At 44.6% G+C, this 18,633-nt stretch overlaps 1 protein-coding gene across 1 annotated transcript in view; it reads left to right on the top strand.

Moving 5' to 3' along the window:
* Window positions 1–18,633, top strand: part of LOC115462257 (2-hydroxyacylsphingosine 1-beta-galactosyltransferase-like) — a 75,470-nt gene that overhangs the window by 33,633 nt on the left and 23,204 nt on the right. The window contains exon 4 of the mRNA XM_030192267.1: window positions 4,719–4,938. Coding sequence (XP_030048127.1) covers window positions 4,719–4,938 — 220 coding nt within the window. The remainder of the gene's footprint in view (window positions 1–4,718; window positions 4,939–18,633) is intronic.

Here is an 18,633-nt window from a genome sequence, read left to right as displayed (position 1 = left end):
ATCCCAGAAATAGTGGATTTTCCCCAAGTTCATTTAATAATGGTCGATGGACTTTTTCTTTAGGAAGCTGTCCAAACCCTTTTTAAACTCCGCTAAGCTAACCGCCTTTATCACATTCTCTGGCAATGAATTCCAGAGTTTAATTACACATTGAGTGAAGGAACATTTTCTCCGATTCGTTTTAAATTTACTATATTGTAGCTTCATCGCATGCCCCCTAGTCCTAGTATTTTTGGAAAGCATGAACAGACGCTTCACATCTACCCATTCAACTCCACTCATTATTTTATAGACCTCTATCATATCTCCTCTCAGCAGCCTTTTCTCCAAGCTGAAGAGCCCTAGCCGCTTTAGCCTTTCCTCACAGGGAAGTCGTCCCATCCCCTTTATCATTTTCGTCGCCCTTCTCTGCACCTTTTCTAATTCCACTATATCTTTTTTGAGATACGGCAACCAGAATTGAACACAGTATTCGAGGTGCGGTCGCACCATGGTGCGATACAAAGGCATTATAACATCCTCATTTTTGTTTTCCATTCCTTTCCTAATAATACCTAACATTCTATTTGCTTTCTTAGCCGCAGCAGCACACTGAGCAGAAGGTTTCAACGTATCATCAACGATGACACCTAGATCCCTTTCTTGCTCCGTGACTCCTAACGTGGAATCTTGCATGACGTAACTATAATTTGGTTTCCTCTTTCTCACATGCATCACTTTGCACTTGCTCACATTAAACGCCATCTGCCATTTAGACGCCCAGTCTCATAAGGTCCTCTTGTAATTTTTCACAATCCTCCTGCAATTTAATGACTTTGAATAACTTTGTGTCATCAGCAAATTTAATTACCTCACTAGTTACTCCTATCTCTAGGTCATTTATAAATATGTTAAAAAGCAGCGTTCCCAGCACAGATCCCTGGGGAATCCCACTAACTACCCTTCTCCATTGAGAATACTGACTATTTAGCCCTACTCTGTTCTCTATCTTTTAACCAGTTTTTAATCCATAATAGAACACTACCTCCTATCCCATGACTCTCTAATTTCTTCTGGAGTCTTTCTTCAGGTACTTTGTCAAACGCCTTCTGAAAATCCAGATACACAATATTAACCGGCTCACCTTTATCCACATGTTTGTTCACCCCTTCAAAGAAATGTAGTAGATTGGTGAGGCAAGATTTCCTTTCACTAAATTCTTATTGACTTTGTCTCATTAATCCATGCTTTTGAATATGCTCTGTAATTTTGTTCTTTATAATAGTCTCTACTATTTTGCCTGGCACCGACGTCAGACTCACTGGTCTATAATTTCCCGGATCTCCTCTGGAACCTTTTTTAAAAATCGGCGTTACATTGGCCACCCTCCAATCTTCCAGTACCACGCTCGATTTTAAGGATAAATTACATATTAGTAACTGTAACTCTGCAAGTTCACTTTTCAGTTCCATCAGTACTCTGGGATGAATTACATCCGGTTCAGGAGATTTGCTATTCTTCAGTTTGTAGAACTGCCCCATCCTCCAGGTTTACAGAGAATTCATTAAGTTTCTCAAACTCGTCAGCTTCGAATACCATTTCTGGCACCCAAATCTTCCTCAGTGAAGACCAAAGCAAAGAATTCATTTAATCTCTCTGCTACGGCTTTGTCTTTCCTGATCGCCCCTTTTACTCCTTGGTCATCTAGTGGTCCAACCGATTCTTTTGCTGGCTTCCTGCTTTTAATATACCTAAAAAAAATTTTTACTATGTGAAAGACAGACAAAACTCCCCTACATCCCTAAATATACCTAATTAAAAAAAAAAAGAGTCAACAACTGATTCACGGTTCCTGCCTAAATGCCTGGCGAGGGGATGGGAATATGCTAATACCGACAGAGACCTTCTAAAGATTTATTTATTTGTTACATATGTATCCCACATTTTTCCACCTGTGCCCTGGATCCCAGGAACCATAACTTGTTTCTGCTCCCTTCCTGTTATCTCCTCACTTATTCGATATAAAAGGTTATTATGTTTCTGGTACGCAGGATATAGGTCTTTCTCCCTCTGCCCTTGGTTTTCTGGTTTCTCCCAATATGCCTGTAGGGTAGGGTCTTTCCTTTGTTTGGTGGGGAATTGATGAAACTTCATCAGGTCTTCCCCCCACCACTTCCACCTGACCCAAGGGAATTAACGCCTTCCATTTTACCGTCCGACCTCTGAGAATGAGATTTCTGAGTTTTTCCTGGTTCCCCAATCACCCCCGTCTCTGAAAAGGGAAAAATATCCTGTAATTGGACTGAAGGTGACCCTTCCCCAGGGCAATCTCTTGACCGAGTGGACACCCAGCCCTCCTTTGGGGTTAAGGGCTCTTGCATCCCTTCCCAATCCCTACCCAAAATAAAGAGAAAAGGTAGTTCCACAATTGCTACCCTTAGGGGAAAGGTTTTTCCTTCCCAAGTAAGAACTATCTCGTATGTGGGTTCCAGTTGCGTGTCCCAATGTACACAATGAACCCGTACCATTCCAGTGAAGGTCCCCAGCTTTTTCCCAACCCCTAATGTCCTAGCCTGGGGTCCCAACACCAGGGATTGATTACTCCCTGTGTCAATGAGGGCTATTAAATCCCTGCCACCCATATGCCATACTTTAAGGGCTGCTACCCTCCTCCCTCTTCCTTCCAGGAACCCACTGACCCAGGAAAGAAGTCCATCAATGGGCGTTCTTCTTTAAAATGCTCTGTCTCCCTGCAACTAAAACACCTTAGTGGAAGTCTTACTTCCAGTTGGGGGATAGTCCCAGTGTTCTCCCCTCCTAGCCTCCCCAACACACCTGGTGAGGGCACATATCTTCCCTCGTTGCATTTCTTCCCCTCTTCCTTTGTGGTTCGCCTAGGGAAGATTCTTGTTGAGTCATTACTTTCTCCTTTCACTCCAATTCCCTCTGCTTCTAGGTAATGCTTGGTCAGACTTATGGCCTCCCCTATATTTTTGAGTCCCTGCCGGACAACCCATACATATTGTGTACACAAAAAAAAGGGGAGGTAAAAACCCTCACGATACAGTGAGATGTGAAACAAAAAAAAGTGAGGAAAAACCAAATGAGGTAACAAAAACACTTTATAAAAAATGACCCGACACGGCCATGTTTTGGCCCTAAGGCCTGCCTCAGGGGTCTTGAGCAACCTTGGATGATCTAGTTTATGAACATACACTGTTGAAATTATACTTAAACGAAAACTTCTTTGGTCTCCTCTCTTCTAAGATATTATTTATTCAGTTACTGACTGATTTTGGAACGTCGATGCCAAAAACAGGCCTCCTCTCCCCCCCCCCCCCCCCCCCCCCCTTGGCGGCCTTGCATGACATACAAGGCAATGGTAATGATACACTCTGGCATGAACATGCCGACCTCCTAATGGATCTGTACAGATAGTTGACATGTTGTAGAGGATTGGAGGACGTAGCCTTCTGGTTAGAACAGTTGACTTCACATCTAGGGATGGCTGGTTCCAATCCCACTACTAGTACCTATCACTTTGAGCTGTTCATCTCACCCTGTACCCTGCTTATATTTTGTATTGGCCTCCTAGGGAAGAAGGCTTCCTGCCATGAAGGTACAGATACCCCCTCCCCCCAAGTATGTGTCAAACCAAATACATGGACAGAAAGTAGGTTTACAACAACAACCTTTTGAATGTTTTCAGGGTTTCCTCAACATGAATTTCTCTAGGAAGCTGATTCCACAACGTGAAGGCCAGCCAAAAAAGGCACCCTCACAAATGAACTCCCAGGAGGGGGATAGTCATCCTGTGTTGTGACATTGGGATATAGGGGATGACCAAGGATCCCAAGTAGGAAGGCATATTTTCATAAAATGGCCATGAGCTAATATCAACTCCTGGTACTGAATAGGTAACCAATGATAATATATAACTAGTGCCGTTACGTGGTCCTGTTCATGAGGTTTACCTAAGAAGCGGATGATTGCTTCTGCAGATATACTGTCATGGATCACATTCCCATAATCCAAACGAGATCCCAACAATGCATGAAGTAGCGTATGAAAGCTTGTCTGACCCATAATTGCTGTAATTATATAGAAATCTTTTGTTTTATTAAACTGGATACCTGATCCTCAAACAAAAGATGGTCAAGCAGAATGCCCAAATATGTAAATGTAGCCAATACAGGTAGGTCTGTACTTGGCGGGGGCTCTTTTAAGAGGGTTTATTCTTTAGAGTGGACTGTCTGGAGGTGGAAGTGGGGAACAACTGTGTTTTGAGATGCTGCGCCTTAGGAATCTGTGTTTGGGGGTGGTATTAGGTGGGTCTAGGCTTGGTAGGGGGACTTTTTAAAAGGGGGCTGTTGTGTAGAGTGTAATGTGCTTGGGGGGGGGACTGTGTTTAGAAGTGCTTTGTTACATTGAGGTTCAATTTAGGGATCTGTGCTTGAGGGATGTTTTAGGTGGGTTTGCTAGCAGGGGGAGTTTTTTTTTCATGTGCTATTTTATTGTGCTTAAGGGGGGCGGTTTTTACATAGTAACATAGCAGATGACGGCAGATAAAAACCTATATGGCCAATAAGATAAATTCATAGCATAAGTGCCATTGAGGCATATTTTCAAAGCACTTTGGGAGGCTAAGTTCCATAGGTTTCTATGGAACTTTGGGAGGCTAAGTGCTTTGAAAATATGCCTCATTGTCTGATGGGTCTGTTTTTAATGTTTCTTCCTAGGTCACCCTCACATTAAGGCTTTCCTCAGCCACGGAGGGCTGAATAGTATCTTTGAAGCTATGTACCATGGTGTGCCTGTGGTGGGGATGCCGCTGTTTGGAGACCATTACGATACCATGACTCGAGTGCAGGCTAAAGGCATGGGCATTATATTGCACTGGAAAACCATCACTGATGATGACATCTATGAAGCATTGGTGAAAGTCATTAATGATCCAAGGTAAGGAGCAGAGAGCAGTACTGGGGCTGCATTGACACAAATGGGCAATTTTATAGCAAGATATTCTACTACTTAAGAACATAAGAATAGCTATACTGGGTCAGACCAATGGTCCATCTAGCCCTGGCTCTTACTTCCAACAGTGGACGATCCAGGTCACAAATACCTGGCAAGATCCCCAAAAAGTACAAAACATTTTATACTGCTTATCCCAGAAATAGTGGATTTTCCCCTAGTCCATTTAATAATGGTCTATGGACTTTTCCTTTAGGAAGCCATCCAAACCTTTTTTAAACTCCGCTAAGCTAACCGCCTTTTCCACATTCCCTGGCAACGAATTCCAGAGTTTAGTTGCACATTGAGTGAAGAAACATTTTCTCCAATTCGTTTTAAATTTACTACATTGTAGCTTCATCGCATACCCCCTATTCCTAGTATTTTTGGAAAGTGTAAACAGATGCTTCACATCTACCCGTTCAACTCCACTCATTATTTTATAGACCTCTATCATATCTCCTCTCAGCCGCCTTGTCTCCAAGCTAAAGAGCCCTAGCCGCTTTAGCCTTTCCTCACAGGGAAGTGGTCCCATCCCCTTTATCATTTTCGTCGCCCTTCTCTGCACCTTTTCTAATTCCACTATATCCTTTTTTAGATGCGGCGACCAGAATTGAACACAATATTCGAGGTGCTGTCGCATCATGGAGCGATACAAAGGCATTATAACATCCTCATTTTTATTTTCCATTCCTTTCCTAATAATACCTAACATTCTATTTGCTTCCTTAGCCGCAGCAGTACACTGAGCAGAAGGTTTCAATGTATCATCAATGATGACACCTAGATCCCTTTCTTGGTCCGTGACTCCTAACGTGGAACCTTGCATGACGTATAACTTTGTGTCATCAGTAAATTTAATTACCTCACTAGTTACTCCCATCTCTAGGTCATTTATAAATATGTTAAAAAGCAGCGGTCCCAAAACAGACCCCTGGGGAACCCCACTAACTACATTGAGAATACTGACCATTTAACCCTACTCTCTGTTTTCTATCTTTTAACCAGTTTTTAATACTACTACTACTACTACTTAACATTTCTAAAGCACTACTAGGGTTATGCAGCGCTGTACAATTTAACATAAAAGGACAGGCCCTGCTGAAAGAGCTTACAATCTAAAGGACAAGTGAGTAGTCAATTCGATAGGGGCAGTCAAATTGGGGCAGTCTGGATATCCTGAAGGTAAGAGTTAGGTGCCGAAGGCAGCATTGAAGAGGTGGGCTTTAAGCAGAGACTTGAAGATGGGCAGGGAGGGGGCTTGACTTAAGGGCTCAGGAAGGTTGTTCCAGGCATAGGGTGAGGCGAGGCAGAATGGGCGGAGCCTGGAGTTGACAGTGGTGGAGAAGGGTACTGGGAGGAGGGATTTGTCCTGTGAACGGAGGTTTCGGGTGGGAACATAAGGGGAGATGAGGGTAGAGAGGTAGTGAGGGGCAGCAGATTGAGTACATTTGTAGGTAAGAAGGAGAAGCTTGAACTGAATGCGGTATCGGATTGGAAGCCAGTGAAGTGACCTGAGAAGAGGGGTGATATGAGTATATCGGTTCTGGCGGAATATAAGACGTGCCGCAGAGTTCTGAACAGATTGAAGGGGGGATAGATGGTTAAGTGGGAGTCCGGTGAGGAGTAAGTTGCAGTAGTCAAGGCGAGAGGTAATGAGAGCGTGAACGAGAGTTCGGGTGGTGTGTTCAGAGAGGAAAGAGCGGATTTTGCTGATGTTGAAGAGGAAGAAGCGGCAGGTCTTGGCTATCTACAATAGAACACTACCTCCTATCCCATGACTCTCCAATTTGCTCTGGAGTCTTTCATGAGGTACTTTGTCAAACACCTTCTGAAAATCCAGATACATAATATCAACCGGCTCACCTTTATCCACATGTTTGTTCACCCCTTCAAAGAAATGTAGTAGATTGGTGAGGCAAGATTTCCTTTCACTAAATCCATGTTGACTGTCTCAGTAATCCATGCTTTTGAATATGCTCTGTAATTTTGTTCTTAATAATAGTCTCTACCATTTTGCCCGGCACTGACGTCAGACTCACCGGTCTATAATTTCCCGGATCTCCTCTGAAACTTTTTTTAAAAATCGGCGTTACGTTGGCCACCCTCTAATCTTCCAGTAACATGCTCAATTTTAAGGATAAATTACATATTACTAACAACAGCTCCGCAAGCTCTTTTTCAGTTCTATCAGTACTCTGGGATGAATACCATCCAGTCCAGGAGATTTGCTACTCTTCAGTTTGTAGAACTGCCCCATTACATCCTCCAGGTTTACAGAGAATTCATTAAGTTTCTCCGACTCGTCCGCTTCGAATACCATTTCCGGCACCGGTATCCCACCCAAATCTTCCTTGGCAAAGACCGAAGCAAAGAATTCATTTAATCTCTCTGCTACGGCTTTGTCTTCCCTGATCGCCCCTTTTACTCCTCGGTCATCTAGCGGTCCAATCGATTCTTTTGCCGGCTTCCTGCTTTTAATATACCTAAAAAAAAATGTACTATGTTTTGTTTTAGCCTCCAACGCAATCTTTTTTTCGAAGTCCCTCTTAACCTTCCTTATCAGCGCTTTGCATTTGACTTATTTTGTTGTTGTTGTTGTTGTTGCATTTGTACCCCGCGTTTTCCCACTCATGGCAGGCTCAATGCGGCTTACATGGGGCAATGGAGGGTTAAGTGACTTGCCCAGAGTCACAAGGAGCTGCCTGTGCCTGAAGTGGGGATCGAACTCAGTTCCCAGGACTAAAGTCCACCACCTTAACCACTAGGCCACTCCTCCACTTGACATTCCTTATGTTGTTTCTTATTATTTTCAGTCAGTTCCTTCTTCCATTTTCTGAAGGATTTTATTTTAGCTTCCTTCACCTCACTTTTTAACCATGCCGGCTGTCATTTGTTCTTCTGTCCTCCTTTTTTAATACGCGGAATATATTTGGCCTGGGCTTCCAGGATGGTATTTTTGAACAGCATCCACGCTTGATGTAAATTTTTGATTGTTCTTCTCATTTTATCATAGTAACATAGTAAATGACAGCAGAAAAAGACCTGCACGGTCCATCTAGTCTGCCCAACAAGATCAACTCATATGTGCTACTTTTTGTGTATACCCTACCTTGATTTGTACCTGTCCTCTTCAGGGCACAGACTGTATAAGTCTGCCCAGCACTATCCCCGCCTCCCAACCATCAGCCCCGCCTCCCACCACCGGCTCTGCCACCCAATCTCAGCTAAGGCATACCTGCAGTGAGATTGGTCAACCTCAAACACCAGAACAGACTACTGCGCTGCTGAGAATGCAGAAACCACCTCAGCTGAAGGAATTCCATCCAAGAGGAATATCTGGATAGGAGAGAATTCGAGAGACCTCATGAAAAGTCTGGTCCAGGAAAGTACCTCTATAGTCGCTGCCCTGGAACCAAACCTGAATATAATGCCGAACATAAAGAACGCAACCTAAAAGTAATCCTTGAATCTGAAATTGCAGCTGGAGAACTGCCCTGGGAAAGAATAAAAACTCACGACCCCACGCAGTGTCAAAGGTAACCCCTAAATATTCTAGAGACTGCAAAGAAACCAGACGGCAGATGACCACCTTTACTAGCCAAGCTAAGAACTGCAAAAAATATTGTACCACTCAGACAGAGACTGCCGACTCTCTTGATAAGAAGTTTCCCTGATTAGCCAGTCATCTAGATATGGGAAAGTAGAATTCCCTCTATCCTGAGAGTCACTGCCACCACTACGAAAACTCTGATGAAAGTGGGAGGGGCTGTTGCGAGAACAAACGGTAGAGACCGAAACCGAAAAAAATGGTGACCGAGAATCACAACCCGTACAAAATGGTTGGAGACCAGTCCTGATAGGAATATGTAGATAAGCTTCCATCAGATCTAAGGCACAAACTACCACTATGATGTATTCAAGCGTCTCTATACGAAAACAAGTGACATTGAAAACACAATAGTCTGCCTTGAAAAATCAAAATAGGATGAAGGAATCTTCCTTCTTAGAAACTACTGTTACCACCCCTCTCGGCGGGACTGTAGTGATGTGCTCCCAGATACCTGTTGTTGTAGTCGTGGCGAATATCCAAGGAGAACACACTCACAACCGAGGGAGTAGAACAAATAAACTAACCTCGTCCTTTACTCTCAAAGAATAAAGGAGGAAAAGAAGCTAAATTTAGGATTTGTTCCTGAAATGGAAGATCCGAACCTTCAGATTTGCAAATTCTTTTTCTTTATTGAATACAAATGCCAGCAAATTTTCATTCAAATAAACTCAAATTCACAATTAGTGTGAGGCTTAATAGAACTACAATGACATATTCAACATTCAAATGTAGAACTACATTTATACCCTTTACTTTTTCTGTTTCTTTCAACAGAATCACCTAAAAAGGCAGAAAAGAACCTTTTCAGATATCTGATTTTGATAAAAGACAATTTAAATATTTATTTGTTTTAATACTCTTTCCTTGCTATTGATGTCAGAAGTCTTTATGGGTATTATGGATGTTTGTGCAGTGATCTCACTTGAACCCAGAACACTTAGGCAAGTCAGGAAAACATGGATTTTTTTTTCTGTTTGATGTTCTGTTTTTTTAGTTTTCCCTTAAAATGTTGTAAACCAAAAAAAACTATGTCCTTCAACACCCTTTGCAAATGTCACTTAACTGTGGTTGAATTGATTTTGGTGAGGTCTTGAGTTGGAGCTCAGCTGGAACCCTTCAGAGGATGACTCCCCCAGATTTCTTCTTCCTCAACTTCACTTATAAAGAAAATAATCAGGGAAGCAAAACTCTAAACTCCCTGGGCTTGTTCAGGAACAGAGTCCACTCTGGTGACAATTAAGCAATTCTCAATACTAGGGCCACACTCTCTAATTAAAATAAGTTAAAGGTTTTCTCACTACAAAACCTATTTCTCACTGTTTCCCTATGCTAAAAAGAGTAGGCAGCCATGTGTCCACATAGTACCTTTGCATACAGACTCTCATTCCACCTTCCATTACCTTAAATTCCCTATAGCTTAACCATCTATTCACTGTATGCAGAAACATACCTCTTCTCCAGTCAAAACCAAATTAAATATGGTTTAAACTTTCTCACAGCTTTCTATTAGTACAGCTCTCTCACCCAAAACACATCAGTTTTCCTCAAATGTACTCAGCAATACAGCTATGAAAAAGGCAGTCTATTTATTTAAGTACTCACTTCTCAGCTCAAATCATCTCATTCTCAGTACCAAGGCTCACCTTCACTCACTCTCTATTTCTTGAAATTCAGTGCTACCACTGAAACCCCATTTACACTCCCCTCAGCTCACTTTCAGTAACTGGCACACAGAAGCCTGTCTCTAAATTACTCTTCCTATCACTTATTTCACTTTAAAGCCATTAAATATATACTTTGCTTCTTACATTTCACACACCCAGCAAATGCTTTATTCACTCTCACTCTCCATGCTCACAGCCAGCCCTCGTCTTCAGCTCACCAGTCCCCCTAGCAACTCACCCCCCTAGAGGAACATCTGACATCACTCAACCAATCAGCTTGTCAGCTAAAGACCTGTTTTTTTTTTTTTCTTATCTGTTTTAAATCTTGGCTGCTTCCCCTCCCCCCATAGAAGTTAATGCAAAACTTGCTATATAGAGAAATTCAAAGTCAATTTTAACCAGTGGTGTGCTGGAGCCGGTTGTTACATTTTGTACCGACTTGCGAGCCGGTTGTTTCCTACTGCGAGCCGGCTCTCCTCCCTCCCTCCCGCCTGCCCAATCGATCAATTGCCCGCCCTATCCTTCACTGTAACCTGACTCTTAATTCTTCGGCGGGGCAGGCAGTCTTGCCTGCCCGCTACCAGCGCTGACTCTCCCCTGCTGGTTTGCACTTTAAAAATGGCCGCCGAGACTTCCAGAGGCGGCCTCGCGAGACTTCTACTGAAGTCTCGGCGGCCATTTTGAAGCGCGAACCGGCAGGGTTAGAGTCAGCGCTGGTAGCGGGCAGGCAAGACTGCCTGCCCCGCCGAAGAATTAGAAGAGTCAGGTCGGCAAGGGACAGGAAGGACCCGGAGGGAGGGAGGGAGGGAGAAGTCGTCGGTGAACGTTTCGGGAGGGGTGGCAGGGGAGAGAAGGGAGTCCCTGGGCATGAGTGGATGGAGGGGAGAGAACTAAGGGTCGCACTGGATGTGGGTGGATGGAGAGCAGGGGAGAGGAGGGTCACTGCTGGGCATGGGTGGATGGCGGGCAGGGGAGAGGAGGAGGGTCACTAGGTATGGGTGCATGCAGGGCAGGGGAGAGGAGGGTCACTGCTGGACATGGGTGGATGGAGAGCAGGGGAGAGGAGGGTCACTGCTGGACATGGGTGGATGGAGGGCAGGGGAGAGGAGGAGGGTCACTGGGTATGGGTGCATGCAGGGCAGGGGAGAGGAGGGTCACTGCTGGACATGGGTGGATGGAGGGTAGGGGAGAGAAGGGTCACTGGGTATGGGTGCATGCAGGGCAGGGGAGAGGAGGGTCACTGCTGGACATGGGTGGATGGAGGACAGGGAAAAGGAGGGTCACTGCTGGACATGGGTGGATGGAGGACAGGGGAAAGGAGGGTAACTGCTGGACATGGGTGGATGGAGGACAGGGGAGAGGAGGGTCACTGCTGGACGTGGGTGCATCAAGCAGGGCAGGGGAGAGGAGGGGAGAGAGAAGAAATGCTGGACATGGATGGAGGGAGGGGAGAGAAGAGTGAGGAAGGAGATGAGATGAGGGAAAAAGAAGAGAGGAGAAAAACTGCACATGGATGAAGAAAATAGGCAGAAGCTGAGGACCAGAAATGAAGAAGAAAGGAGGAAAGGAAAGAAATAAATGGAAAGGAAGCCCTGGAAAAGGAGTTAAGAGGACAGATAGCAGCAGAATCGGATACTGGGCCAGCATGAGCAGAAAAACAGTCACCAGACAACAAAGGTAGAAAAAAAATCATTTTATTTTCATTATAGTGTTTGGAATATGTTCACTTTGAGAATCAGGTGCCCAACATTAAAAGTTTATATTTATTTACGGCATTTTATCGCACATTAAACATGAATTAGATTGGAACCTGGGATCATTTAATTTTTTTTCCTGGAGTAATGCATTGCCACCCCCCACCCCAGGCTCTCTCCCCGGCCATAGCCAGCTCTGCAATTTGGGGGGGGGGGGGGGCGCAGAGGGGGACTGGGGGGGGGGCACAGAGGGGGACCAGGGAGAGAGCCTGTTGTTAAACATGTACCAGCACACCACTGATTTTAACCTAACCTGTACCCAAAACAGCAAGAAACATTTTATAGTACAATCCCCACCTAATCATGGGTTATTTCTTGTAAAATAAAACCATACTTAAGAAACAGCTCACTCTTTCTTCACCTAACTCTCTATTAAAAATTTCCCAAACTAACTTTAAACCTTTTCCAGCCAGCACCAGCCACCAAAACCCTGGAACAGCCCCCCCCCCCCCCCAGAGCCCCAGGAAAAAAACATTTATAAGTACATAAGTACATAAGTAGTGCCATACTGGGAAAGACCAAAGGTCCATCTAGCCCAGCATCCTGTCACCGACAGTGGCCAATCCAGGTCAAGGGCACCTGGCACGCTCCCCAAACGTAAAAACATTCCAGACAAGTTATACCTAAAAATGTGGAATTTTTCCAAGTCCATTTAATAGCGGTCTATGGACTTGTCCTTTAGGAATCTATCTAACCCCTTTTTAAACTCCGTCAAGCTAACCGCCCGTACCACGTTCTCCGGCAATGAATTCCAGAGTCTAATTACACGTTGGGTGAAGAAAAATTTTCTCCGATTCGTTTTAAATTTACCACACGGTAGCTTCAACTCATGCCCTCTAGTCCTAGTATTTTTGGATAGCGTGAACAGTCGCTTCACATCCACCCGATCCATTCCACTCATTATTTTATACACTTCTATCATATCTCCCCTCAGCCGTCTCTTCTCCAAGCTGAAAAGCCCTAGCCTTCTCAGCCTCTCTTCATAGGAAAGTCGTCCCATCCCCACTATCATTTTCGTCGCCCTTCGCTGTACCTTTTCCAATTCTACTATATCTTTTTTGAGATACGGAGACCAGTACTGAACACAATACTCCAGGTGTGGTCGCACCATGGAGCGATACAACGGCATTATAACATCCGCACACCTGGCTGGACTCCATACCCTTCCTAATAACACCCAACATTCTATTCGCTTTCCTAGCCGCAGCAGCACACTGAGCAGAAGGTTTCAGCGTATCATCGACGACGACACCCAGATCCCTTTCTTGATCCGTAACTCCTAACGCGGAACCTTGCAAGACGTAGCTATAATTCGGGTTCCTCTTACCCACATGCATCACTTTGCACTTGTCAACATTGAACTTCATCTGCCATATATTACACTACAAAGTAAATGGCTTGAAGGCCCAAGAGCCGCAGTAGAGTGTCCCCTACCGTGCCCGCATTGTAGGAAGAGTGACAAAGAAAAATCTAGAAAGACAGCGGAAAGAAGGCTGTCAAAGGATGAGGCATAGCCATCTCGAAGATGGAGGAGTGGCCTAGTGGTTAGGGTGGTGGACTTTGGTCCTGAGGAACTGAGTTTGATTCCCGGACCAGGCAGCTCCTTGTGACTCTGGGCAAGTCACTTAACCCTCTATTGCCTGCCGCATTGAGCCTGCCATGAGTGGGAAAGTGCGGGGTACAAATGTAATAAAAATCTCCCAAGACCCACTGGTCTCCTTTTTTTAAAGTTAAACGCTAATGTATTTGATTTCCTATGTATAGTTACTTCAAAGCTAATATCAAATCTGATCATTTTATGATCACTGTTATCAAGCGGCCCCAGCACCATTACCTCCCGCACCAGATCATGCGCTCCACTAAGGACTAGGTCTAGAATTTTTCCTTCTCTCGTCGGCTCCTGTACCAGCTGCTCCATAAAGCTGTCCTTGATTTCATCAAGGAATTTTACCTCCCTAGTGTGCCCCGATGTTACATTTACCCAGTCAATATCGGGGTAATTGAAATCACCCATTATTATTGGGTTGCCCAGTTTGTTTGCGTCCCTAATTTCCTTTAACATTTCTGCATCCGTCTGTTCATCCTGGCCAGGTGGACGGTAGTACACTCCTATCACTATCCTTTTCCCCTTTGCACATGGAATTTCAATCCACAGTGATGCCAAGAAGTGTTTTGTTTCCTGCAGAATTTTCAATCTATTTGATTCAAGGCTCTCGTTAATATACAATGCTACCCCTCCACCAATTCGATCCACCCTATCACTACGATATAATTTGTACCCCGGTATGACAATGTCTCACTGGTTATCCTCCTTCCACCAGGTCTCCAGAGATGTCTATTATATCTAATTTTTCGTTTAGTGCAATATATTCTAACTCTCCCATCTTATTTCTTAGGCTCCTGGCATTCGCATATAGACATTTCAAGCTATGTTTGTTGTTCCTATTTACATGATGCTTAGTACTTGACAGTATTAATTTGCAATCTTTTTTTTTTTTTTTTTGTTACATTTGTACCCCGTAGGGGATTTGGTTATTGTGATCACTCTACCTCTGAAGGATGGTGTCACGATTGTGGTCGTGACCCCTCTGACTCACCTTATTTCTGTCTGTTCTTCCTGAGTTAGTTCTGTCTCTGTCTCTGTGTGCTGGTTGCTTCCAGCATGGCTCTGATTACTACTCTATATAGCACCTGTGTGTGTTAAGCCTCTCTGTGCTTTTCAGTATGCTTTCTGCCTGTGTCTTGGTTTGTGTTCCTCTTGCCCTCTGGTGGCCAGAATCGGTGGCTGCCATAGACTTTCTGGACTTTCTTTCTGGTCCAGTCCAGATATTCCAGCCCTCCAGACTTGGTTTAAAGTTTGGCAGCTAGCCTCACCCGTAGCTGCCTCATGATTCCTGCATCTGAGTTCAGCTGCTGATGGGTTTATTACTACATGGAAACCTTCTGAGTTTGCCTTTGCATCATCTAAGGTCCCTGGTTTGTTGGTGCTTTGTTGCACTTCTGCTTAGTCTTTAGTAAAATGGGTGAATACCTGAGGAAGGAGTTGATGGGCTGGGAGGAAATACGAGAAGTGGAAGGACAGTGGTCCAGGCTGAAAGAAGCTATAAATAGAGCCACAAACCTTTATGTAAGGAAAGTAAATAAAAGCAAGAGAAAAAGGAAACCAATATGGTTCTCCAAGCAAGTGGTTGAGAAAATAAAGGCTAAAGAGTTGGCGTTCCAGAAATACAGAAAAACTCAAGAAAAGGAACACATGGAGGATTACCGGATGAAAATGAAAGAAGCCAGGAGAGAGATACGACTGCCAAAAGCGCAAGCGGAAGAACAAATGGCTAGAAATGTAAGGAGGGGTGACAAAAAATTCTTCAGGTATATTAGTGAAAGGAGAATGACTAAAAAGGGAATTGTGAGACTAAAAGATACTGCGAACCGCTATGTGGAAAATGGTGAAGAAAAAGCAAATTTGCTAAATAGATACTTTTGTTCTGTTTTCACTGAAGAAAATCCTGGAGAAGGCCCGCGATGAACTGGAAATAATACAATTTGAGAATGAAGTGGATACAGCACCGTTCACGGAAGAAAGTGTGTATCAACAACTTGAAAAGCTAAAGGTGGACAAAGCCATGGGACCGGACGGGATCCACCCCAGGATATTGAGGGAGCTCAGAGAGGTTTTGGCGGGTCCTCTTAAAGATTTGTTTAATATATCCTTGCAGACGGGAAAGGTTCCGAGGGATTGGAGAACAGCGGAGGTGGTCCCTCTTCACAAAAGTGGTGATAGGGAAGAAGCTGGAAACTACAGGCCGGTAAGCCTCACTTCAGTTATTGGAAAAGTAATGGAAGCGATGCTGAAGGAAAGGATAGTGAATTTTCTGGAAGCCAATAAGTTGCAAGATCCGAGACAACATGGCTTTACCAAAGGGAAATCGTGCCAAACGAATCTCATTGAGTTCTTTGATTGGGTGACAGGAGAATTGAATCAGGGACGAGCTATGGACGTAATCTACTTAGATTTCAGCAAAGCTTTTGACACGGTTCCCCACAGGAGGCTCTTAAATAAACTGGAGGGGCTGAAGATAGGACCTGAAGTGGTGAACTGGATTAGGAACTGGTTGACGGACAGACGCCAGAGGGTGGTGGTGAATGGAATTCGCTCGGAAGAAGGAAAGGTGAGTAGTGGAGTGCCTCAGGGATCGGTGCTGGGGCCGATTCTGTTCAATATATTTGTGAGTGACATTGCCGAAGGGTTAGAAGGTAAAGTTTGCCTATTTGCGGATGATACTAAGATCTGTAACAGAGTGGACACCACGGAGGGAGTGGAAAACATGAAAAAAGATCTGAGGAAGCTAGAAGAATGGTCTAAGGTTTGGCAATTAAAATTCAATGCGAAGAAATGCAAAGTGATGCACTTAGGGAATAGAAATCCACGGGAGACGTATGTGTTAGGCGGGGAGAGTCTGATAGGTACGGGCGGAGAAAGGGATCTTGGCGTTATAGTATCTGAGGATTTGAAGGCGACGAAACAGTGTGACAAGGCGGTGGCCATAGCTAGAAGGTTGTTAGGCTGTATAGAGAGAGGTGTGACCAGCAGAAGAAAGGGGGTGTTGATGCCCCTGTTTAAGTCGTTGGTGAGGCCCCACCTGGAGTATTGTGTTCAGTTTTGGAGGCCGTATCTTGTTAAGGATGTAAAAAGAATTGAAGCGGTGCAAAGAAAAGCTACGAGAATGGTATGGGATTTGCGTTACAAGACTTATGAGGAGAGACTTGCTGAACTAAACATGTATACTCTGGAGGAAAGGAGAAACAGGGGTGATATGATACAGACGTTCAAATATTTGAAAGGTATTAATCCACAAACGAACCTTTTCCGGAGATGGGAAGGTGGTAGAACGAGAGGACATGAAATGAGATTGAAGGGGGGCAGACTCAAGAAAAATGTCAGGAAGTATTTTTTCACGGAGAGAGTAGTGGATGCTTGGAATGCCCTCCCGCGGGAGGTGGTGGAAATGAAAACGGTAACGGAATTCAAACATGCGTGGGATAAGCATAAAGGAATCCTGTGCCGAAGGAATGGATCCTCAGGAGCTTAGTCAGGATCGGGAGGCGGGGCTGGTGGTTGGGAGGCAGGGATGGTGCTGGGCAGACTTGTGCGGTCTGTGCCGGAGCCGGTGGTTGGGTGGAGGGGCGGGTGGTTGGGAGGCGGGGATAGTGCTGGGCAGACTTATACGGTCTGTGCCCTGAAGAGCACAGGTACAAATCAAAGTAGGGTATACACAAAAAGCAGCAAATATGAGTTATCTTGTTGGGCAGACTGGATGGACCGTGCAGGTCTTTTTCTGCCGTCATCTACTATGTTACTATGTTACTGGTTTCTTGTATAGTTCCTTGTCTGATTCTAGTTTGTGTGTAGTTTAGCTTAGGTTTATTTGCTTATTTCCCTAGTCTTGTTCCTGGTCTGTATTCCTTGTCTGTGTCCCTGTTTTAGTGGCTGCTCTGCAGCTTTCAGTCCTGTCTCTTGTCTGTCAGTATTTGTACCCTGTTTTTTTGGCTGCTCTGCAGCTTTCAGTTCCTGTCCTTTAGCTTGTCCATTTCCTGCTTTGAGTCCTAGCCCAGTTTCCTGCCTTGCTGCCCATGTATATTCCTTTCCCCTCTGACCCTCAGTCCCTGTTCAGCCTAGTTGGTATCCAGTGCCTGCCCTGACTGGTAAGTCCTGCCGGCCGCCTGCACCCAGGGGCTCAACTCCTGGGGAAGGGCGGTCAAGCGCAGGTGAAGTCTAGCTGTTTCTGTCAGAGTTCTGCCTTGTCTCTGGTGTGGGGTGGTTTTGCCTGCCACTGCTGCTCCACAGTAGTGGCCCAAGGGCTCACGAACCTAGTTTCTGCCTTGAAAGCCTGATAGATGGTCTGCTAGAAAAAAATGCACTGGCTAAATGCATCGGAGCCTAAGGTTCCTGTGATCAGTGGGGGAGGGAATCTGTGCAGCTAAGTTTCCTGTAAAATCTTGTGTCAAAAGCCAGGGTCTGATTCTGAATTCCACCTTTAACTTTTCCTTACTTGTAAGGACATTTTGTATGAGTTATGGCTTGTCTAGTTGTTGAAATTCTCTCTGTTTACTATCCAAGTACAAACAGTAGATCAGTCTTTGGTTTAATCTCCAGTGGACTGCTTAATTGACTTTTTATTAGGCTTCTGTTAAAGCCTTTTCAAACATGCAGGTGGTACAAAGTGCATTTGCCAGACTGATATCTGTAAAGTACATGAGGGACCTACTTACACCTGTGCTGTCCAAACAGGCTATCTCTATTGGCTATCTTCGTGTCATCTGCAAAAACACAAACCTTTCCTTCCAACCCTTCAGCAATATCTTCAACAAATATATATTAAACAGAATAGGCCCCAGCACTGACTCCTAAGGAACTCCACTGCTCACCTTCCTTTCCTCTGAGTGGATCCCATTTACCACCACCCTCTGCCACCTGTCGGTCAACCAGTTTCCTATCCACTTCACCACTTTTGGTCCCAAGTTCAGCCCTTTCAGCTTATTCATGAGTCTTCTGTGGAGGACCGTATCAAAGGCTTTGCTGAAATTCAAGTAGATTACATCTAGCACACGT

This window comes from Microcaecilia unicolor, chromosome 2 (genome assembly GCF_901765095.1).
Source record: "Microcaecilia unicolor chromosome 2, aMicUni1.1, whole genome shotgun sequence".
In the NCBI taxonomy this organism is placed as follows: Eukaryota; Metazoa; Chordata; class Amphibia; order Gymnophiona; family Siphonopidae; genus Microcaecilia; species Microcaecilia unicolor.
The sequence above is the reverse complement of the archived record's forward strand: the minus strand, read 5'-3'. Positions and strand labels throughout refer to the sequence as shown.